Source organism: Equus asinus, chromosome 29 (assembly GCF_041296235.1).
Source record: "Equus asinus isolate D_3611 breed Donkey chromosome 29, EquAss-T2T_v2, whole genome shotgun sequence".
Taxonomy (NCBI): Eukaryota; Metazoa; Chordata; class Mammalia; order Perissodactyla; family Equidae; genus Equus; species Equus asinus.
In genome coordinates this window covers 24,436,076-24,456,043 of record NC_091818.1, presented here as the reverse complement: position 1 = coordinate 24,456,043, position 19,968 = coordinate 24,436,076, and the positions used below count along the sequence as shown (strand labels likewise).

At 36.7% G+C, this 19,968-nt stretch overlaps 1 protein-coding gene across 10 annotated transcripts in view; it reads right to left on the bottom strand.

The window, feature by feature from the left end:
* ARHGAP21 (Rho GTPase activating protein 21) overlaps positions 1 to 19,968 on the bottom strand; it is a 133,056-nt gene that overhangs the window by 65,069 nt on the left and 48,019 nt on the right. For 8 of the 10 annotated variants that reach the window (XM_044761865.2, XM_044761867.2, XM_044761868.2 and 5 more), the window contains exons 3-4: positions 9,945 to 10,124; positions 7,478 to 7,502 (exon numbers count right to left, since the gene is read on the bottom strand). In XM_044761865.2, coding sequence (XP_044617800.2) covers positions 7,478 to 7,502; positions 9,945 to 10,124 — 205 coding nt within the window. Of the gene's footprint in view, positions 1 to 7,477; positions 7,503 to 9,944; positions 10,125 to 15,560; positions 15,729 to 19,968 lie in introns of those variants that run through there. The other 2 variants (XM_070501319.1, XM_044761870.2) reach the window with 2 other exon arrangements.

Below are 19,968 nucleotides of genomic sequence, written 5' to 3'. Positions count from 1 at the left end.
CACTTTTTGATCAAGGTGGTACTACAGAGCAGTTGGACAGTACAGACTTTTCACTGAACAATGCAGGGTCAAACGCACATCCATACGGGGAAAAAATTAATCTTGACCTCATATCACATGTAAAAATAATCAATTACAGGTGAATTGTAGCTTTGATGGTGAATAAAACAATAAAACATCTTGAGATAACAGGAGAATATCTTCACAACCATGAAGTAGGAAAAAGTTCTTAAATAGGACTCAAAGTATTACTCATAACAGGCAAGACTGATAATTTGGACTACATTAAAATTAGGAACTTCCCTTTATCAAAGTTACTAAAAAGAAGTTGAAAGGCAAGTCACAGCTGGATATCTGCTATATATATAACAAAATTCTCATCGAGAATATTTAAGGAACTCCTACAAATTAATTTTCTTTAAAAAAAGGACTGACAGCTAATGACCAAATAAAAGGTAATCAACCTCATTAGTCTTCAGGAACATTTAAGTTAACCCACATTCCATACCACTATACACCCACTAGAATGACTAAAATTAAAGACTGGCAAATGCCAAGTGTCAGTGAGGATATGGAGCAATTGGAACTCTCATACTCTGTTGGTGAGTGTATAAATTGGTACAGTCACTTTGGAAAATTGTTTATTAGTCTCTATTAAATGTGACTGTGTGCATATCTATGACTCAGCAATGCCACTCCTAGGTGTACATATCCACTAGAAATGACTACATACACGCACAAAAGTACATATATAAGAATGCCCATAGCTGCATTGTTTGAAATAGCTAAACACTGAAAAAAATCTACATGTCCATCAATGGTAGACTAGATAACTAAATTCTATATATTCTTTTTGTTTTAAATCAATTTTATTGAGGTATACTTTACCTGTGATAAAATGCACCCATTTTAAGCGCACACTTCGTAAGTTTTGACAAATATATATACCCATGTAACTACCACCACAATCAAGATACAGAGGATTTCCATCATAACAAAAACATTCCTTGTGCCTCTTCCCAGTCAATTCAAGCAACTATGGATTTGTTTATATTTGTCTCTCCTAGAGTTTCATATACATAGAATAGGACAGTATGTACTCTAATGCTTGGCTTCTTTCACTCATCAAAATGTTTTTGTCAGGAAAAGCATGAGCAACCAAAGAAAAAGTGATAAATTTCATCAAAATTTAAAACTTTTGTGCATCAAAGGACATTATCAAGAAAGTGAAAGGACAACCTACAGAATGAGAGAAAATATATGCAAATCATATATCTGATAACAGTCTAGTATCCAGAATATATAAAGAACTCTTACAACTCAAAAACAAAATGACAGAGGCCAGCCCGGTGGCGCAGCAGCTAAGTGCACACGTTCTGCTTCAGTGGCCTGGGGTTCGCCAGTTCGGATCCCGGGTGCAGACATGGCACCTCTTGGCAAGCCATGCTGTGGTAGGTGTCCCACATATAAAAGTGGAGGAAGATGGGCACAGATGTTAGGTCAGGGCCAGTCTTCCTCAGCAAAAAGAGGAGGATTGGCAGCAGATGTTAGCTCAGGGCTGATCTTCCTCAAAAACGAAAAAAAAAAAAAAACCAAAATGACAGACAAGTCAATTAAAAAATGGACAATGGACCTGAATAGACATCTCTCCAAAGAAGACATACAAGTGGCCAAGAAGCACATGAAAAGACGCTCAGCATCGTTAGTTATTAAGGAAATGCAAAGCAAAACCATGATGAGATACTTCACACTCACTAGGTTGGCTATGAAACAAAAACAGAAAATTACACATGTTGGTGAGGATATGGAAAAACCGGGACTCTCACACACATGAACATTCCTGTACAAATATTTTTGCAGGCATATGTTTCATTTATCCTGGGTAAACATCTATGAGTACCTTCATCATGTCAGGAAAATATGTGGAAAACAATACCAAAAAAAAGTATTATGGGTCATAAGACGGATGGGTATCAAAAAAATAACCAAATCAAAGATGAAAATCAATTGCAGATATTAAAGCTACGATGCTTTATCCTTAAGCTCAACAGACTTAAGCCAATAGGACTTGTTCAATTATGAAGATAAAGAAGAAAATTAATGAACAAGTATGAAATGCTAATACTATGTTAACCAAAATTTTACCTGAAAGTTGAATTAGGGATCTTTTAATACTGCTTACCTTTCAAGGGAACAGAACCCTCTTTCTTACCCATTTTCAAGAATGACTTATGCAAGAGTGAAGAACTTTCTGAGACATAGTGGTAGAAATTGAGAGGAAACTCTAGAACCAGATTGCCTGAGCTTGTAGTCCAACTCTGTCACTTACTAACTGCTTAAACACTTTGTGCCTCAGTTTCCTCATCTAAAAAATGGAAGTGATAATAATATCCACCCCAGAAAGTTGTGAAGATTAGATGAGTTAATCTGTACGAAGTCTCGGAACAGTGCCTGGCACATTGTAAGTTAGCTGCTGCTGTTGACACCACACCATCGCCACCAACACTGTCATCATCATCATCATCATTTCTACTTCCTAAAATATCTTCGAGTTAATTTACGACACCTGTGGTTGTTCTACTGCACGGCATTAAGGTTAATAAAATTATGCAACTAATTAGTGTATACCTAACTACCAGAGAAACTCCAATAGTGTAAACTGTTAATACAGTTAAAAACGGATCCTGAGGGCTTCAGTTAATGCTCCTTCTCAAAGACATCAGAAGAGATCCATGGAGCTCACTGAAGACTGCTACATTTTAAAAGTAATAGAAACATGCACTGACACCCAACCACCACACCAGAGACCACGGACCTACAAATAATAAGAATTTCTTCTTACAGCAAATACGCACGTCCGTATTTTAGTGTTGTATTATTCTGAAGGGATAGGTTTTCAATCTATTAATGGAAATCAATGGCATAAAATACACTCAATTTTCTCAGCTTAATTGGTATTTACCTCTTCATTAAACTGAAGAATATTTGATGTCTAAATATAGTCGGTATGGAACAGCTGGCATTAAATGATGAACTGGGCCAATTCGATGTTTCTCTCAGGAATTCGGAAGTATTATGATGAGAGAGGCAGGGAGAAGGAAGATATAGTGAAGGCTGCACCTTCTAAAGAGGTCCGCTCATGAGAAAAATCATGTATAATCAAAACTGTGAAAATCGTTTAAATCACCCTGTAAATACCAGAGTTTGGGCCTCTGGAAGATCAAACGCCAAGACGTTGCTGTTAGTTTCCGCATTTAGCAGCTTTCCAGGACCTGATTCTGGCGTCTGTGGCGCGTTGGGTATCCTACAGTTCTTGACTTTGAATTGGGAGATGCTGTTGGGTTTTTAGAATTAACACATCTTTCTGGAGGTGTCTTGAGGGAGTTCCTATGTCTTGCCATTAGAAGAAACTTGATTAGAAATTCTAACATAGGCTACAAGTTGTTTAGTGAGAAACAAGCGCAATCACAAAACACAAATTTTTACTAACAAGAAAATTTACAGAATTCCCAGTTACCTTTTTTTCCTACTGTTAACATGATTGAATATAAATTTTAACACCAAAGCAGAAATACAACAATTATTTAAGCCCCTAACAAAATGAGACAGACATTTTAGAACACTGGAAATGTCCCTACAACTAAGGTGAGATTAAATTTTTACTCATGGAACAAGCAAAAAAGAAATAATAGTAACTAGAAACCTTCAATTATTCTTATTTTGATTACTTATGAAAATTTCCTCCAGAGATTTAAGGTACAACAGGATGTCAGCAAGATAGCAATTATCCACAAGCAACTACTATCACCAAAAAATATTTTTCTACTTTAATGGCCTTTTTCTTGTAAATATTATTTGTATTATAGTACAGAAAACTAGCCAACAAGAAAGAAAAATAATTTTTAAAATACAAAAGAGTTCACAGAATGGAAATCACAGAACGGAAAAGTAGGGTAAGGAGAATAATCAGACAATTAAGTGGCAAAAGAGATTCCACTCAATTGTCAAAAGGAAAGAACACCAAATGAAACCTTTCAACCGTTTCACAGAATTTTGGCATTATAACAGGATCCCTTAGGAGTGTGAATAAAATGCTGGCAATGATTTTCTCTCCAGGATTCTAGGCTTTGACTCGGATCATTGCACTGGAGGCTGGGATTCTATTTCATTAAAACAAAGGAAATTAGCTTGAAAATAAGTTTTAAAAGGAAATGAGACTATAAAATAAAAATCATAGGGGCCGGCCCGGTGGCGCAGCGGTTAAGTTCGCACGTTCCGCTTCTCGGCGGCCCGGGGTTCGCTGGTTCGGATCCCGGGTGCGGACATGGCACTGCTTGGCAGCCATGCTGTGGTAGGCGTCCCACGTATAAACTAGAGGAAGATGGGCACGGATGTTAGCTCAGAGCCAGGCTTCCTCAGCAAAAAGAGGAGGACTGGCAGTAGTTAGCTGAGGGCTAATCTTCCTCCAAAAAACAAAACAAAACAAAAAAAATCATAATATTAAGTTGAATTAAAATAATAAATTATAGGTCGTCTGTCTCTAAATAGGGTGCATTCTAAAAACTAATTTATAAATAATTGTTCAGAAGTCAGAAGAAATTTTTTCACATAGAACACATTCTGATGGTTGGTCAGTGGCTGAAATGGTATTATGAGTACTAGCTGACTAGGCTTCGGTGGACTAGCCTGTGACCCCTACTACCAGCTAGGATGACAAGAGCAAACCGTGCCCTGGGATGCAAAAGCAGGCCAAGCACTATAACTCCTTAAACTCATTCAACCTTCCAGGTCCCCTACTACCCGGGTATTCAGAATTGAGTGGCAAAGTGATGGTTGCTCCTATAAGATGTTCAGGGCCTCTAAACTTGGGATACCTCTGACTTTTATGTGAATTCTTTGTCCAGAGGTGTTTACAAAAATGGAACAAGTTTCCTTGTTTTTAACATTCTCAGTGCAGAGAAATTTCACAGTTAATTTCACAACACACTAATATACCCTATATTTATCTACTAACTCTTGACCCTACCTAAGTCAAACTATTTTTTAAAAGACGGAATTATTTTTAAAACAAAATTAGAAAAATAAAGAGGGAGACTGAAAAATAAGTCAACAGAAGTGAGATGGCAGAGGTAAAAGATGGACTTCAGAGTTAGATACGCCTGATTTGGAAGTCCAGCTCTGTCACTGAGCTGTGTGATCTTGGGCAAGTTATTTTACATCTTTCTCGGCCTCAGTTTCCTCATGTATAAAATGGGAATATTGTCTCACATCTCACAGCGTTATAGTGAGGATTAAAGAAGAAGATAACAGATATTATGATGCCTGATAAAGTCTCAGTCATATGCTAACTTCTACCACCCCGCCCCCGAAAAAAATCAAGCAGTTCTCCTTCTAAGTATATTTCAAGTATATTAAAAAATTTCTTTAGGTACTCTCATGCTTTTTCAGATTCTTCTTAGGAAGAAAAAGTACAGTTGTTTTGGATTTCATAAATATCTTATTTTGATGAAGCTCGCTTCACAAGAGGTAAGGTGCTTGAATTTGCATTTCTCTTATTTTAAAGCCTTAGTTTTCATGTGTTTAATTCTTTTATTCGTTTTTTTAATTACGGATTTAATTTTTTGTTAACATAGCTTATAATTATTTTCTCCCTTAATCTGTTAGACTCCTGATGTTAACTTTTTATTACATTTCAATTATTTACATCCTTTGTTGCTTTTTTATTTTCTAATATGATATTGATTCTATATTTTCTAAACATGTAACCAATCTTTTCTTATTTCTGATTATCCCTTCATCAACAACATACAATGCCAGTAGAATAGCCAGGTAACTTAACCACAAACTAGAGCAGTAACTCAATTCAGATCAAAGTCCAGCTATAAGGGATAATAATCATAAGATCCCAGGATATGTAGTCTTGAATATCCTTTCTTTGAAGGGGTCTGAGTATTGTCACTAGATCAAGCCAGACTCTTGGGGACCTGCACAGGGGGACCACACTGTTTGGGTGTTCATCACTGTAATCCAGGGTTTCCCGGCGGTGGCACTATTAACATTTTGGGCCAGATAATTCTCTGCTGTGGGGAGCTGACCTGTGCTTTGTAGGATGCTCAGCAGCACCTCTGGCCCCTACCTGCTAGATGCCATTAGCACACTATCCTCCCCCAAGTGAGACAACCAAAAACGTCTACAGATACTGCCATGTGTCCCCTGGAGAGCAAAACTGTCACCAGGTGAGAGAAGCCCTTTAAAGTGAATTGGACCCTGGGGTTTTGAAATCAGCTTATGTTGAGGGATCTGTTAAAAAACAGCCATGTGAAGGAATGGCATTAAGGATATTATCTACTCTATTACTCTTTGTTTTCCACTATGAAGGAACAAAGGAGAAGTTTGTCTCAGACTTCAGTGCAAACAGGATATTGTTTTCTTATGGATAATGTGAATCAATAATCATATTTTCATTTTTTCTTTGGTCACCAGAAAAGCTCAAAAGCAAATTCACAGCCCACCAAGCTAATGAGGAGAAAACATCAGACAAAGCTAAACTGAAGGACAGTCTACAAAATAACTGACCAGTACTCTTCAAAAGAGTCAAGGCCATGAGATACAAGGAAAGACTGAGGTACTGTCACCAACTAGAGGAGACTAAAGGGACCAAGACAACTGAATGCACTGTAGAATCCTGCAGCAGAACAAGGACACTAGTAGAAAAACTGGTAAAGTCCAAATAAAGTCCGTCATTTAGATAACAGTATTGTGCCAATGCTAATTTCTTAGTTTTGTTAACTGTACCATGGTTATTTAAGTTTTTAAACATTAGGGGAAGTTGAATGAAGGATATATGGAAATTCTCTGTACTATTTTTCCAACTTTTTTAAAGTCTAAAAATTATCTAAAAATAGAAGTTTTAAAAATGGATACTTTTTATTATGCGTAAATTTTAACTTATTAAAGCTCATATAAAATTAAAACAAAAATAAATGGGAATTATTGAGAAATAACCCTATTCCCAGCCTGATTCTCCTTTTAAATTCATTAAATATTTAAATCAAGAGTGAGATTAACTACAAGAAGAACCAAAATACTTTACTTTCCAATAATTGAGTCAATAAATCTAGTAGATAAACACAATATTCCTTATCTAAAAGAATTACTAAATTTAAAAGATTACTAATTGAATAAAAATCTCAGAATCACTTCCCTCAGAATCATATGATATACTCCCCCACATAAGCACTAATATTTCCCCACATTAACAATGAAATTATCATGCATTCAAATCATGATGAGACAGTTCAATTCATAAAACTTTGAAGTCTACAGTAAAAAGTATTTAATTTCTATGACTCTCACATCTAAGATTTTTTATATATTTGGACTCCAAAACTTGTATCATCTCATTTAATATTTCTTAAAGAACAGAAAGACATGAGTAGAGAAACATGCAGAGAAAAATTAAAACATTATAGCATACCTCCCCTGTTGCCATTTTCTTCATCCTACAAAATAAAAAAATATATATCCATATATGAATAGCTAGTTACAAACTCCAGTAAAATCACAGCAAGGCTCAATTCAATTCAAATTACCCTTCCCCAAATGTGTCAATTACGATCTCATTAAGCAATGCCTTTTGCCAGAAGGATGGAGCTTTCATAAACAGAGATGGGAAGGCCATGGGTGAAGCCAGCTTAGAGGGAGGACATCGGGAGCTGTGTTTTTGACACACTGAGTGTGAGATGTCTAAGAGAGATATCCAAGTGGAGTTGTCAAAAGCAAGCAGCTGGACAGAAGAACCTAGAATCTGGGAGAGAAAGCCTGGCCAGTCATCACTTACTGTACTATACTTTGAGATTTTATTTTTCCTTTTTCTCCCCAAAGCGCCCCAGTGCATAGTTGTATATTTTTAGTTGCGGGTCCTTCTAGTTGTGGCATGTGGGACGCTGCCTCAGCATGGCTTGATGAGCCGTGCCATGTCCGCACGCAGGATCCGAACCAGCGAAACCTTGGGCCACAGCAGCAGAGCGGGCGAACTTAACCACTCGGCCACCGGGCCGGCCCCTGTACTATATTTTAATAAAACACGCCTGCAGGGGCTATTACAGGATCCGGAACTGTCTTTACATAAATCGGCTCCAAATTGCTATATATCTGATTTCTTGTATCCAATTTTGAGGTTTGTTTATCTATTTGGTTTCTTTCATTGCTACCAGGCTGTCTTGCTGCCATGTTATCTACTTCTAGATGGGAAATTAGAAAAGTAACTTTGGAAAACTTGTATAAAAATACATCTATTCAAATATTTGTTGAGCCTCTATCACATGAAAGCTATAACATACTGTAGAAAGAAAAACAGATACTTAGTAAAGGGCTGACAATTTATTATATAACTTTTGACCTTTATTTTGGCTGCCCAAATTCATTTTTTTCCTGGTTATAAGCTCTATTCTGAGACTGCTAAGGTTGCCAGCCAAGTGACATAATAAAGATATTGTTGTATTAATGGCACATTTCCTAAAAGCTACACCATATTAAATTTTTTTTAAACTCCTTTGAAGGGAAGGGACATTATTTCATAATTGAAAAGCAAAGGATTTCAATATATATTTTCCATGTAAAATTTACAGGACTGAGACTTGTTGTTTGCAAGAACATCTGTGTTAAAGTCCTAGAAATATTTCTTAATAATAATAATACATTATTAACCTGTGTTTGGTAAAATTATCTTATAAAAATTGTACTACCTATATGTTTATCATGACCCAAAGCTCTCCTTCAAAACAAAAGACAAAAAAATAATTCAGCCAATATGCAACTAAAGGAAAGGCCCCAAATTATCAAGTGCTTTCATATGTGACCTAATTCTTAAGTAATACTATTTTAGACATTTTAAGATAAAGTGGATTCTTAGAAAATCCAGTTCCACAGTTTTACAGACATTTCAGAAAACCCAAACTGGTAAGTATTCATTCCAAAGGTAGCAGTTATTTATAATTCTTAAAAACTATTCAGTACTTTAAAAAGTTTTCCCTATAAGACATTTTACTGGAAAGATAGAATAAAAAGAGTGTGGTCTCCAGAAGCCATTTGACACTATGTTTTAAGAGACAGACTTAGATTCATAGAAATTTAGAATTAGAAAGGACTTTTTAGTTTAATTCCCTTGAATTAAAATGGAAATCCAGAAGCCAAAAGAAGTTAAGTGGCTTGGCCAAGGCCTCATAACTCTTCTGAATATCATTATTTCCATTACACTGATGTACACTAGTTAAGCATCCGGCATTCATGTTGGCCAAGTTCAAAATCCTAGATCCACTACTTACTCATTATGTGACTCAGATCAGTTCCCTTATCTGTTATACGGGGCTAATAATGAAGTGAGATAATGCTCATAAGGAATCGTAAGGAACACAGAACAAGTACTCAGTGTGTCAGCTGCCATTATAAGTATTCCATGATGCCTCTGACTAGATCATGTTACAAAGCGTATTAACGTAATTCACTCTGGTGAGAAGCTATGTTTTGATTCTGACTCACCATCATATTACATATCAGAAAGTTACATATTATTCTAATTCCATTAACTTTTTATAACTGTCAGAATATTTTAATGAACTATTTCCTCTGCATACTCCGCCCAGAAAACTCACCAACTTTCTAGATGGTAGAAAAACAGCTATACATTAGAAAAAGTAGACTGAAGTTTGGAAGCAGAAGTCCTAGTAAAATAGATTTGGAGTTTATAATCAGTATGACCATCCAGCGAAGATTAAAATTTTTGTTCTAAAAGATAGAATAATATCTAAAATAATCTAATAAAATGCAAATATAACAATTCTTTTAAGATAGAAAGAAGGCAGGAAGGGAGGGTAAGAGGAAGACAAGAAGGAGATAGGAATCGTCTTGTGTTTTCTTCAAGTTACTTTAATTATTTCTCTTACCTTATATGAAAATTGAATTGCAGACTCTGGGGGATAAACAATAAAATGCCTTAATGTGAAACCAAAGCCCTGAGATGTTCTCTTCAACATCACTGTCTTGGGACCCGGCCAGGAGAAGGTTTCATCTTCGGATGGTGACACGGTTTCACTTTGCTCTTTTCCATCTTTACTTTTTGATACCTAAAATGAAAAGATATTTAAAAGTTAACAATATAACACAAAATATTTCCTCACTTGGACAAAACTGTGTAAAAATAGAATACCTGAGTGCAGTTATGAACTTAACAGAGAAAAAGAACCGTATTCTGATGCATGAACTATATGTATTAGAACAAATCACGCAGATCAACAAAAACTAAATTTTTTTCTAGAAAGGGATGTCATGAAAAGTGAGAAAGAACTCTTAGAAATTAGAAATATAATGGCTAAAATTTGAAATGCAGTAGAAGGAATAAAAGATAACACCAAGAAAATCCCATATAGCACTAAGGACTAAGAAACAGAAACTACAAAAGAAGAGATGTGAAATCCTTACTAAGTAAAGACACTAAAACTGTTTTCAGATAGTCCAACAGCAACAGAGGATGTTAGAAAATAACAGATGAGGCCTTCAGGTGCTGAGTACAAGTTCAGTGTCTACTGATAATCCTTCCAATGTTCTGGCCTTCCAGCTCTTTGATCGCCTCTCCTCCACTCTTGGCTTCTATCTGGTCATGATTGAAAACTCTTTGCAATCTCAAATCAAGGATCTCACTCTTCATTCCCTCTCATCTCTCAACGTTCACAATTCTTCACTCTCATGCTGACCGTACCACCTCTTCCCTGTCCCTCACCACCCCAGGTCCTCATTTCCCTCTTAAGCCAGCTTCACTTCCTCAAAGTCACCTGACAAAACTTAACCCTGGATAAATCAACACTGTCTACCCTGGGCCTGCACCTATGCAGCCGAGCACGGATGGAGAAAAACCAAAACTGAGCTGCTAGCTTTAACTCTAAGTTCATGACCACTAACTTCAAGAGAGCCTTTAGTTCTGTTAATGATACATTTCTCTCCAGTCCATTCCTCCTAGATGACCATTTCCTCCCTTCTCCCCCATCCTCACTTGTAGCTGATGACCCTGCTTTCTATTACACTGAGAAAACACAAGCAGTAAGATGAGAACTTAATCTACCCACCCACCTGCAGCCGTGCCATGTTCTCCCGTCTTCCGTCCTGCTACCACGGCTGAACTGTCCATTCGTCTAAGGCATCCCCACTCGGCTACTAGACCCCATTCCCTCTTAATATTCAAAGATATGGTTCCAGCAATTCTCTCCTCTGTTGCATTTTCTCTTTACTATATCGTTCCCATCAGCACACACACATTTCATAAATTCTTTAATCTTAAAACAACAACAACAAAAATCCCCTCTTGACTACACAGCACTTTCCAGCTACCACCTTATTTTTCTGCCTATCTTTAGAGCCAAACTTCTTGAAAGTTGTCTACAGCTGTTACCTCCAATTCTTTTTCTCCCATTTTCTCTTGAATCCCCTTAAATCAGGCTTTTGTGTCCATAATTCTCTGAAACTGCTCTCGTCAAGGTCACCAGTGACTTCCACTTTGCTAAAGTGAATGGTCAGTTCTCAGTTCTCATCTTACGTGACCTATCAGTTGGCACAGGGATCACTTCCTTCTTGAAAAATTTTCTCCCCTTGACTTCCCACATTGATTTTTTCCTCCTAACTTATGGGCTACTTCTCAGTGTCCTTTGCTGCTTCTTCACCTGCTAAACTTTTGAACTTAGGAATACCTAGGACTCTGTCCTTGGACCTTTCTAGCCCTACTCTGTCTTTTGATGATTTTCCCAGTTTTTTTTTTAAAGATTTTATTTTTTTCCTTTTTCTCCCCCAGCCCCCCGGTACATAGTTGTATATTCTTTGTTGTGGGTCCTTCTAGTTGTGGCATGTGGGATGCCGCCTCAGCGTGGTTCGATGAGCAGTGCCATGTCCACGCCCAGGATTCGAACCAACGAAACACTGGGCCACCTGCAGCGGAGCGCGCGAACTTAACCACTCGGCCACGGGGCCAGCCCCAGATTTTCCCAGATTTTATCTCTAGCCCAGACATCTCCTCAATCTAACAGGTATCTCAAACTTAACATCTCTGCCCTGCTGCTAAGATTTTGTATTAAATTACAACTCCAAATTCATCTCAGCAGTTTTGAAATGTCATCCTTATCAAATGGCAAATACTTGAATATGCTTCATTCTACTATATTTTTTATGTTCCAGTAGTGAGAGTCTTATCTATTCTTCCACAATGATTTGCTTCATAGGAAGGTGTTTAAACTTGAAAATGCTCCGGAAAGCAATTTTTGCATTAAAAATTTATTATACTTCAAAGAAAATAAAGAAACTTCTAAATCCTGAACATTTCTATCACATAGTCAATATGTGGACTGTTACTAGTCAGCTATTCACCAATTTCATTTTCTTTTCTGTTTGGAAAGACAGCTGGATAGTTAACATTCTCCAGCCAAACCTGCAGACTGAGTTCTAGTTGATGGAAGGTGAAGGAAAGTAAAATGCAATATACAAAAACCAACAGTATCTCTACATACTACCAATAGGCAATTTTTTAAAATACCATTTAAAGTGTGAAATATTTAGGGATAAATATTTAAGGATAAATCTGACAAAAGATTTGCAAGACCTGTAAACTGTAACTCCAAAACACTGTAGAGAGATTTAAAGAATATCAAAATAAATGAAGACATATATGGTGTTGATGGCTCAGAAGACTCAGTATTGTTACAATGCCAACTCTCCCCAAATTGATCTACAGTTTCAACAAAATCCCAATCAAAATCCAGGAGATGTTTATTTAGAAGCCGATAAGCTGTTTCTAAAACTCAATTTAAAATGAAAAAGACCTAAATAGCCAAAACAAATTTGAAAAAGAAGAATGAAATTGGAGCACTTACACTGCAAGACTTCGAGACTTATTAGAAAGCTACAATAATCAAGACTGAAGCCATCTATGGAGACTCTGTATGTTCAAAACTAATTTATCATAAATGCATTTTAGTTTATCACCCCTTCTAGGATTTGGGGATTTTGCAAGGGGGGTTGGATAACACCAATCATCAACATGGGAGACTCAGGCTGAGTCTCAAGTGACGGCAAAAGTGATCATATGATTAGGGAGAGTTGTAGGGTTAAAGGTTATTATTCTAGGCTTAATTACCCAAATAGTTTAGTTAAGCTTTAAGTGGTGACTGGATACTCCTCTTGTGATACAAATGAGAGAATCACTTTATACACGCATACAAGTTCCCCCTCTTCACATTCATTTGGTAAATAAATATTTATTGTGCACCTACTATGAACTCAACACTGTCCTAAATGGTGGGGATACAAGGGTGAATAAAATATGCATAGTTTAGCAGGGTTTTCTGGTGAGGAAGATTGGCCTGAGCTAACACCTGTTGCCAATCTTCCTATCTTTGCCCAAGGAAGATTGTTGCTGAACTAACATCCATGCCAATCTTCCTCTATTTTGTATGTAGGATGCCACCATGGCATGGCTTGAAGAATGGTGTGTAGGTCTGTGCCCGGGATCCAAACCTGCAAACCCTGGGCCACCAAAGCAGAGCGCACGAACTTAACCACTATGCCACCAGGCCATCCACTTGTCTGTTTTTTTTAATTAAGCTTACTTTGAGATAATTATAGATTCACAAGCATTTGTAACAAATAATACAGAAGGGTCCACATAATCTCTATGCAATTTCCCTCAAAGGTAACATTTTGGAAAACTACAGTACAATATTACAACCAGGTAACTGACATAAATACAATCCACCCATCTTATTCAGAGTATAGTTTTACTTGTACTCCTGTGTGTGTGTGTGTGTGTGTGAGTGTGTGTGTAGTTCTATGAATTTTTATCACATTTACCACCAGTCAAGATATAAAATGGTTCCATTACCACAAGGATCTCTCCTGCTGCCCTTTCACAACCACACCCACTCTCTCCCTCCACCCCTTACCCAGCCCCTAACGCTAGGCAACACTGATCTGTTCCATGTTTCTACCATTTTGTCATTTCAAGAATGTTATATAAATGGACTCATACAGTTTGTGAAGTTTTGGGGTTGGCTATTTTCACTCAGCATAATTCTCTGGAGATTCATCCAAGCTGCTGCAGATATCAATAGTTCATCCTTTTTATTGCTGAGTAGTGTTTCATGGGATGGACGTACCACAGTTTGTTTAAAGGACATCTGGGTTGTTTCCAGTTTTTGGCTATTATTATGAATAAATGCATTACGAACATTCATGGACAGGTTTTTGTGTGATCATGATTTTCATTTCTCTGGGATAAATGTCCAAGAGTGCAATTGCTGGGTCATATGGTAACTGCATGTTTGGTTTTACAAGCAACTCTCAAACTGTTTTCCAGAGTGGTTGTAGGATTTTACATTCCCACCAGCAATGTAAGAGTGACTCAATTTCTCTGCATCCTTGCCAGCACTTGGTACTGCCATTATTTTTTATTTTAGTCATTGTGATACTGACTGAAATTATAATTTGCATTTCCCTAATGACTATTAATGAACATCTTTTTATGTGCTTAGTTGCCATCTCATTACATAATTTTAAAGCACAAAACAATCTGTAAGATTTAGTCCAGGTAAGTGAACCCTTTCACGTTACACATGAGGAAACCGAGGCCCAGATTAGTTAGTGATTTATTCCAGATTATTTATGGCCAGTATCAGAGCAAGAATTAAAATCACAGTTTCCTGCATCTGAGACTAGAATCTTTCCCGTATGTCACATTATTTTTCATCATTTCTTCTATTCTGTAGTCTGCATAAATTTTTCCCTCCAAAAGCGCTTTGATCTAACTTATTATATTTTTAAATACCATTTTTCTGCAGGACTCTAATTTTAAGACCTCAAAAACTTTACCTGTATTAAATTGGTTTCTAGTGTGTTATTATGCTCTGGCCTCACAGCTCCAAAATATATTCAGATTTTCTTTCCTTTTCCTTTGAATCGTATAGATAACTCTCCTGGGTCACGGTTTCATGCTTCAAGTTTCCAAAGTGAGCCTATGTCTCGTTCTACCACGTTCTTTATAAAAATGGAGATGGGGCTTTTTTCCTTCCTGCAAGCTAATTAAGAATTTTTTTTTTTTTTTTTAAAGATTTTGTTTTTTCCTTTTTCTCCCCAAAGCCCCTCCGGTACATAGTTGTATATTCTTCGTTGTGGGTCCTTCTAGTTGTGGTATGTGGGATGCTGCCTCAGCGTGGTTTGATGAGCTGTGCCATGTCCGCGCCCAGGATTCGAACCAACGAAACACTGGGTCGCCTGCAGCAGAGCACGCGAACTTAACGACTCGACCACGGGGCCAGCCCCAAAGCTAATTAAGATTTTTGAATGCAACACATCACAGCTCAGTTGTCTCAATTATTCCACCCTCTCAAGAAGATCACATTGAATCCTCTCTAATCTCCTATCTTTTCCCTACAGGAAAGAAGGGAGGGTTATATTTCTTTCTACACAGAAAGAGAAGATAAAGAGAAATATACATCTGAGCCTTCTTCCCTTCTTCTCCTACTTACCCACACAGCCTTTTTTCTGTTGGATTTTCCAACAAGGGGAAATGGCAGGCACAAAGTGAAGGACACAGCAGGCACAGATTCCTCCACTCGAGAAGACCCCCAGCACGTCTCCCTCTACACACATCTCATCTCCCCACGGTGAGCACCGATTCATGTTCCAGCAGCATCAGAGCACAAGATGCCAAGAAGCGGCTGGAATAATAGCAGTTAAATTCCTGTGGACTAAGACCTGTCATTTGATTCCCTTAAAAGACTTCATAACAAGGTCACTTGATTGAATAATAAACTCAAGGTTAAAAGAAACCAAAATAAAGGATAAAAGCTAACTCCATAAAAACTAGATATAACAACCAGACAAAGCAACCTAAAAGAAGAGTGAGAGAAAATTTAAAGGGAAAACACTAATCATGTAATAATAAAGGTAATAAAAACCTCACAGAAGGGAATGCAAACTGGCATAAGGGAATTTTTCGGGATAATGGAAATGTTCTAAAAGTAGATTGCAATGAAAGTCTCACAACTGAATAAGTTTACTAGAAACCACTGAAATGTACACTTAGAATGGATGAATTTTATGGCATGTAAATTACACTTAAAGATATTTTTTAAAAACTTGCATCGGTAAAAAGTACAAAGTTTACATGGTAGCCAGAGGTGAAAGACACAGGGCTGTCATGAAAAGTAAAAACAAGAGAGTTATGAAAGAATACACAATGAATATACAACCCCTAAGCTGTCTTTTGTAATTATTTGTACTTTAAGGAGAACGGGGAGAGCTTCCTAGTATACTCCAGGAATCATCCATGAAAAAGCAGAAGAAAGCATTATATTGTGTTCATCTTAAAAGACTCTAATATCCATTCCATCGCATACTTAGGATTATGACCCCTATTCCTATGGATTCTTTGAAAATATTTTGTTATTTTCTTTATCTTATCACTGATAACATTAGTAGTACCAGTTACTTAAAGAAAGATTTGCTTCCTTATTTTAGGGCCAAATTTTTTCATGGTGACACAACACCTTTTAAAAATGTCACTTGCTGAGAAAACACAACACAGGATTTGAACGTGTGTGTCCTTAGGGTTTTGTCTTCTTTTAAATAGTTGAATTGTGGGACTTTCACATTTATGACTGCCATCTGGCTTGATGTCTTTTCTTTCATTACTTGGGGAGATGGCATGGTGGGGATGAAGAACGTGGCCTCTGGAGCCAGACGACCCGGGCCCAGGTCCTTGACTTATCAGCTGTGGACCCTGGGGAAGTTCCTTGGCACATCTGTGCCTCAGTGTCTCATTTTTAATATAAGGATGATAATAATAGTGCCTTCTTCATATCCTTCTTATGAAGACTAAATGACTTAGAGTTCGTAAACTGTTTAAAGAGCACATCACACATAGGAAGCACTATTTCTAAAAAAAATTTTTTTAAACCACAGGGGTCACCAATACATAAATGCTCATTTCAAAAATGTATTACAATAGCCCTTTTCAGATCCTCAAGAGAATAGTGTATATATTACAGTTTTGTCTGAAGGGAAAAACAAAATCTTGAATATCCATAAAACTTTTTACTAGATTTTTACATATATCACCAGTCAGATGGAGAAATGGGCTTATGGCAGTTGAGTAATTTGTCAAAAACAGGTAGTAAGCAACAAGGCTAACCTACTCTTTCCTCTCTATGCCATGAGCAGAAAAGGAATAATAGTATGGTTTTACACATTTAGATATTGTTTATCTTTAAACCACTTTCTCCACAGTCCTAATGCCACAGAGAATTAATCTTACAGTAAATTATTCCTCACATATTGGGTTTCTTCGATGGGGCATTTCTCCCCAAAATTTTTCAACGTGTGGAAATCTGATGTTTTTAATTAAAAGGTTTGTTTGTTTGTTTGTTTGTTAAACTCCAACTGAGTTAAAAGACTCTCAAAGAAATTTTTTTTTTTTAAATATTGGCACCTGAGCTAACAACTGTTGCCAATCTTTTTATTTTTTTCTGCTTTTTCTCCCCAAGTCCCCTCCAGTACATAGTTGTATATTTTAGTTGTGGGTCCTTCTAGTTGTAGCAAGTGGGACGCTGCCTCAGGATGGCCTGATGAGCAGTGCCATGTCTGAGCCCAGGATCCGAACCAGCCAAACCCTGGGCCGACAAAGTGGAGCGCTCGAACTTTACCACTTGGCCACAGGGCCGGCCCCCCAATTTTTTTTAATATGTTAAGTATGCCTGGCAACTCCTGACTTGTAGCTTCTGTTTAGGGAATCTCTTTCTAAAGATTTTTTTTTTTTTTTTGTCAATCCAGATTACTAATAATTAGAACCACTACTATTTAGATGTATCTACACGTATTTTTCCAAAAGTTCATTCTGGTTTTCAGTGGATATTTTGGTATTTAAGAGATGGAAGATTATGATTAAAGAAACTGTAACCCTCTCATGACTTTAAGCTGCAAAATCTAGATGACTTTAGTCCAAAATATTTCAAATTAAACACTTAGACTTAATTTTTTAAAATATGACTCAATTTGTAAGCTTAGTATTTATTTGGACATTCATTTATAATAGCTGTCATCTATGTGGACTGGGTCCTTTCTGCTGCTGTTCCTATATGGTTTCATTTATGCATTATTTTTAATCAGCTGGTATTTTCCCATGTGATTTCCTTCCTTATTCGGGGTTCTGGTTTTTAATGTAATTTTACCTACACAGCACTTTTCTCTCTCTGATTACTTTATTTTAGATCCCAACATTTCAGACACAAGTTCTTAATTCCTCATTTTCAGAATTTCCCCATCATAGAAGATAGCTATTTTAAAATCTGACATAAATGAAAAAACTGGAAAGAATGTGGTGAAACTTCTAGAAATATTTCATAAATAGTTTAGTCCTCACTACTATTATGAATTTAAAAAGTTATTTCCAATTTCTTTATGACACAGATAATCTGGTAACAGTCTTAGTCTCACAGAATGACAAGAAGGTGAAAATCACAATGTACTTCTCTTCATAACTGATGACCCATTTAGATCAATTTCCTGAGCATATTCTCTGAATTGTTTTATTAGGAGTGATAATGGGTTTAGATGACATTTATTTAATTCTCTCCCTTGGGCCTCCTTGTGACTGACAATAAACGTTTTCATGATAACAGGGGAAGCCTGAGCTTGTTTGCTAAAACAGAGAACTCACTTTCAAAATGATACCTGGAATGAGAATTCTTACCGTCATCTGACATTTGTATAATTTTCCTCTTTATGACTCTGAGTCCAGAAGCAAGTATGACTGAATCTAACAAGCGTATTTTCTGCATTCATTCTTTCTTCTTGGAATAGCCTCTGACACTACTTTCTAAATTGGTCATTAAAAATATTCATTAAAATAAAGGAGGGTGGGAAATGTGACTAACTGTTTGCCAGAAAGAGGAGAAAAGGGTGGACGAACAGCTGGCTAGTCTCTGCTGTGGTTCACTGATTTTCTCTGGTCTATAAAATTCCATTGTGAATATAACGCATCTTATTTATCTATTATCCTATAAATGGTAATAAGGGTTTTTCCAGTTATTTTGCTATTACAATTTTTAAAAAATGTTGCTAAGAATATCTCCTGACTATAAAGACATCCTGTATGCCATAATTTCTTTAAAGTATTTACACAGTATTTACCTGGTTTCTTTAAGGTATTTACCTGGTACAAGATACGTCTTTAGAGTAAAATGCCAGAAGATGGCCAGTTAATATAGTAAGTTTCAAATGTGTCATTCAGAATCCTAATCTGGACTATGGCCATGAGCAGCCACTACCACAATCTATCCCCACCATCCTCCTCCACCGACGGGGACACATGGTCAGGACACCACCTGCCCTCTGACATGCACTTTGACTCAGCTCAATATTTCACTCTCAAAGTTTCTTTCATACTCCTTTAGTGCTTTCCTCCGAAATATTAAAAATCATATCATTTTTTAAAAAATGGTTTATGACTTTGATTTCAGAGAAAAAGAAATCAAATGAAAAATATTTTTATTAAGTATTTTGCACACACTGCATATATTACAGGGTTGTTTCCTGAAGAATAGAAAGCCTAAATTCTACTTTATATAGGGGAAATATTTCCCCTTCAAGATACACCATTCACTATACCAAAAATTCTTCAAATATTAACCATAACTAAACATGAGGATAAATGATGGCAACAGTTCCACTAACCCCCAGTGAGCATTTATTTACTGAGCATGACCCATGTCAGCATTGCCATATTTAACTATGCTTACAACTTTGAGAGGAATACATTTACATTTTTAAAAAATGAGGCTCAGAAAAATGAAGTGACTTTCCCATAGTCACAAAACAAATTGACTCCAATTCTGGAGATCTTTCCTCCAAAAAATAGCTCTCCATCCAAAATTG